The following is a 4,412-nucleotide window of genomic DNA, read 5'->3' on the forward strand; positions in this document are numbered from 1 at the left end:
GAGAGAGAGATCGAGGGACTCAGCTACTCCCTCTGTCCCATAGTGAAGACGTTTTTTGACAGTGTGTCTTACATTGTGAGACGGAGGGAGTAGTTGAGAAGTGCAAAAGGTTCAACACAAATGAATATCACAAGGAGTTCCACGTGGACATGGTAAGATGCCTGCAGATGGTATAGTCAGCATGCAGTCGGGTTGTTAGGAGCATGCTACCATACCCCGAGAAAGTCGATCAAAATCACCGAACCAAAAAAACTGACCAAACGAGCAAAAAGAACCCAAAAAAGAGGGCTGATTAAGAACAGAGCATAAACTCCACTAAACTATCAAGCTTTCCAAGCGATAACAACAGTGTTTCGATCACTGTCAGCCATACCATGCTCAGTGATACATAGTCCTTTGTTCTCCTCTCCTAAAGACCTTTTCCTGACCTAGCTACTAATCCCCGAGAACTGTCTGCAAGCGAGATCAATCTCTTCCTCCGTCATCTCGATGGTATCATCACTGTCGTACTGAGCATCGTCCGCTCCGGTCTTCCCAGGACGCTCCTTGCCCTTCTTGCCACCACTGTCCATCTGGGCGAACTCAGCCTGGTAGATTTTCTTGCATTTGGTTGCCAGTTGGGCGAGTTGTTCTTTAGACAGCGACGATCCCTCTCCGTCAAGCTGCACTAGCTCGTCCACAACGTGGGGGACAAAGCTCCACTGCTCTGCCACCCCACTGATATCCTACAAGAGAAGTTCGAAGACACAAGATTTAGAAAACATGTTCAGTAAGATATACCACATTTCTAGTAAGATGCACAACAGGATTTCGAAAACATGTTTGGTACATTTGGTGTTCACCATTGCAAACATAATCACAATAAGTCAATGGCAATTTGACACAGACATCAACAATTGGCATCTAGGCGAGTAGCATTTCAATGTTTTAGGTTACTTAAGACTTGCACCTTGTCTGCATGAGCTAATCTATTGTTGATAATTCAAAATAATTGACAAGAAACTCAAAAGACCTGCATATGTTATCTAAATAAAGAGGGCTGTTGCATTACTTACATTGCCTTGCTCGAGGGATTCGATGGCATCCTGCAGACAAGTGATAACCCCTTCAGCAGCTATTGCCTTCAATTCGTTTGGCTCTGGCTATCAGACGAAAAGCCAGAGAAGTCAGGTCACATGAAGCATTATTCCCATGTGTTAACAGACCAAGGACAAGTCAACCGAATACTGAAGAAAACTATCAGCCGCACTCTGATTTGCTAGCCATGATGAGACAAGTCTCATCATGACAGATAATATGCAAAGCAATTTGTTATATTAGCCTAAGAAAACGCTTATCTCATTTACATTAGGAAAAGTCTGATTTCGTTGGGTGTGGTTGTTTCGGCCCCTTGGGAAAAAAAGAGTATCATTGGACAATTACTTTGTGTGCAGATCATCTCTACAATAGCAATACATTGATCATAGAAGTACTTTAATACATACCAAACCTAAGGCGGACAGACTAAAACCATAAGGAGGCTTGAAATTGAAATGTAATTTCATCACCATCACCTGACCATTTTATTATCCCCAATTTCTCACCTTCTCTTCTTGGCTCTCCAACCATGATATTGTCTTCGCAAAATCATCCATTGCCCATTGTTTAATTTTCGAAGGCGAAAATTGTTTATTTATAGCACCTGAATGTCCTGCCTGTAGAAAAGAGACTATTATGAGGTCCTGTAGAAAGAAAGCATACTGAGATGCTTCCAGGACAAGTGTTGCCTACGTGTTGTTCCATTCATGAAAACCTAAGCATAGACTGTGTTATAATTTAGATGTCACTACCTATTTAATACCGCTGGGAAGTCATTTGTTTTCAAGGGACATCAATATGCACCCACAGTACAATATATTTTATCAAAAATGCATCATCATAGCAAATGCAGAAGTTACAATCAACTACGGTCAGTTAATTCTGATGTCCTGCCTTGTGCATGTGGAGTAATAATCTTCCACCAGATATAGAAGATTGGAGGGTTGCTGAAATGCACATTCTTTTTAACTAATCTGAATGCCGGGAAATCCAATTAAAACACGTGCTTACACACTCTTATCTATTGCCAGGCCTCATTGCTTTTGCTTTGTTTCTTGTTTCCTTGTGGAAATATCCAAGTTCAGGTGAGATAAACCCACCAATTATCCAGTCTCTATTAGCCAGCTATAATAGTTACCACTGAGAAGAAATTGGTTTTATGTCAAATTAAGCAGGCTTCTGGCAAAGCATGGTTCTGGACTGTTCACTAATTTATTTTGAACAGACCTTATTGGCAGCAGAGGGCGGTGTCTTAGCATGAGTCTTCTCAAGTTGCTTTTCATGCTCTTTACGTGGCTTCTTCTGATCTACAACAGGATGATACACAAAATTAAACAAATAGAACTATAAATTTAACCGACTACTTCAAATTCAAAGTACACAAAGAAAAAGTAGTAAAGTACAGCAGAGCTGTAAATATCATTCAAATTTCATAAATTATTTAATGGGCATCAAATGGTTCTTTATTAAGCTTACCGAAACTCAATCCTAGTTCGCCCATCACCATTACCAAGTCTACAGCTTGTTTGGCATGTATTACTAACTAAGGATCGCTAACTTACTCCCAATCGGCGGGACTGTGGGACAAAGTGCAGTTGCTCCTTCTTTCCATGGGGAGGGCCGGAGGGCAGCCCTCTAAGCCAATAGGAGAAGAACAAAAATTAAGTGCAGTTGCTCCTTCTTTCCATAACCAGGAGAACTACAAAAATTAAGTCTTAAGGAGCATTTTCTTGAGCTATCTGATAGTGATAGACTGGTATCACACTGACATGGTCCACAGGAACGCTTTCAATTTAATTTGCATATTGTCTAATTCACAAAGTTACAGGGCAGAACCCATATATGCTACTCCCTCTGTAAACTAATATAAGAGCATTTAGATCACCATTTTAGTGATCTAAACGCTCTTATATTAGTTTACGGAGGGAGTACATTGGTAAGAGAAAACAAAGGTCTTAAGAGCACCTAAATTAAAATAAATAAGCTGAAATAAAAAGGAGCCTAAGTTGATAAAACTTTATGTTGGATGAAAGAATGTACCACCTTGACTGGTTTCAGCTGGCTCTTTATTTTCGTGCCATGGATTTCCAGCATGCATAAGATAAGGCTCGATGTCAACGAGTTTTCGTTGGCTGTGAGATTCTGAGATCCATTCCTAAAACACGTAAAGAGGATAAGAAACTAATGTGCTGCTTCCAGCAACAACAAATCCAACTTATCTAATATGAAGATGTATGACAAGTGAGACCAGCTAAGGCTTGTTTACTCATATGGCCATATCAAGCTGAATATGAACAGAGCACTATGCAGATTAGGCTTAAGTACAGGCAACAAATATGTATCTCTCCCTTTATGATAAAGAATGCTTGAAGCAAAACTAACCACAATGATCACAACAAAGAGGGAGAAAAACAACCTTGGCGACGATGGTCCCGTTCTCCGACTGCACCTGCCGGAACTTGGGGGTGTTGGCAAACGCGCAGACAAGAAGCGTGCAATCATCGGACCAATCGGGCCGGTACACCGCCCCCATATCCAGCGCCTGGGAGCGCAGCCTGCCCCTCTCAGGGTTGACGAACCCTGACAGCACAAAGGTCACCCCGTCCTGCCCAACCAAGCACACGGAATCATGGCCGCATTCACAGAACACACACACATACAGTAAAAAACAGTCAGAGAGGGCTCCAGATACAAGTACCAAGAGTTTGGAGAAATCCGGCCCTGTTGGAGCCGCCCTCTCGCGGGCCGCCTCCGCGTGCTTCTTCTTGCCCGGACTTCCCCCGCCGCCGCCGCCGCCGCCGGAGCCGGAGCCCATCCAGGAAGGGAGGCTCCTCTTGCCGTTGCCGTTGCCCGGATCCGAGCTCGATTCCGGCATTATGGCGGGGATACGGAACCTGCCCCAGAATCACCCGGCTCAGAAAGGCTGGATCAATGGATTCCGGGCCGAGTCAGCAGATTCAAATCGAGGTTTCAGGAGGTGGATACCTGGGATTTCGGCTACTGACGCCACGCCCTGATTCCCCCGAGCTCGCCGTCCACCATGGAGAGTTCCCTGCGAGTTTCGATTTGACTAGCCAAGACGAAGAAGGGCTTCGAAGGGACAAGAACAAAAAAAAAAACAGAGAATACGGGCCGAGTTCCGTGACCCATCTGGCCCAGGGTAGTTTTGGGCCAGAAGAACTCGGCCTTAAAGTTGGTAGTTCCCCCAACCCCTCAAAAAAAGGTTGGTAGTTCTCCCTTTACCTCATCTTATCTCTACTCCTAATCTCTACTCCTAATCTCTACTCCTAATGGAGCAGTTGGTAGGATTGCGTCCACGGTTTATTTTCGTCTGG

The 4,412-nt window shown here is 43.7% G+C and overlaps 1 protein-coding gene across 1 annotated transcript; it reads right to left on the minus strand.

Moving 5' to 3' along the window:
- Positions 1-266: 266 nt before the first annotated feature.
- On the minus strand, positions 267-4,210 carry LOC119287805 (DNA-repair protein XRCC1-like). Its single transcript, XM_037567418.1, has 8 exons — positions 4,063-4,210; positions 3,776-3,971; positions 3,494-3,682; positions 3,121-3,232; positions 2,305-2,384; positions 1,584-1,694; positions 1,056-1,142; positions 267-725 (listed from the first exon to the last, which is right to left on the minus strand). Exons 2-8 carry the CDS (start codon positions 3,950-3,952, stop codon positions 429-431), a joined length of 1,053 nt encoding a protein of 350 aa, XP_037423315.1. The 5' UTR covers positions 3,953-3,971; positions 4,063-4,210; the 3' UTR covers positions 267-428.
- Positions 4,211-4,412: the final 202 nt, after the last annotated feature.

Source organism: Triticum dicoccoides, chromosome 4A, assembly GCF_002162155.2.
Source record: "Triticum dicoccoides isolate Atlit2015 ecotype Zavitan chromosome 4A, WEW_v2.0, whole genome shotgun sequence".
Taxonomy (NCBI): Eukaryota; Viridiplantae; Streptophyta; class Magnoliopsida; order Poales; family Poaceae; genus Triticum; species Triticum dicoccoides.

Coding starts and splice junctions, on each gene's coding strand:
- LOC119287805 (XM_037567418.1), bottom strand. CDS start 3,952: ATGCCGGAATCGAGCTCGGATCCGGGCAACGGCAACGGCAAGAGGAGC. Junction 2,385..3,120: donor GCCAGCTGAAACCAGTCAAG/GTGGTACATTCT, acceptor ATCCTGTTGTAG/ATCAGAAGAAGCCACGTAAA. Junction 1,695..2,304: donor CGCCCTCTGCTGCCAATAAG/GTCTGTTCAAAA, acceptor TCTTTTCTACAG/GCAGGACATTCAGGTGCTAT.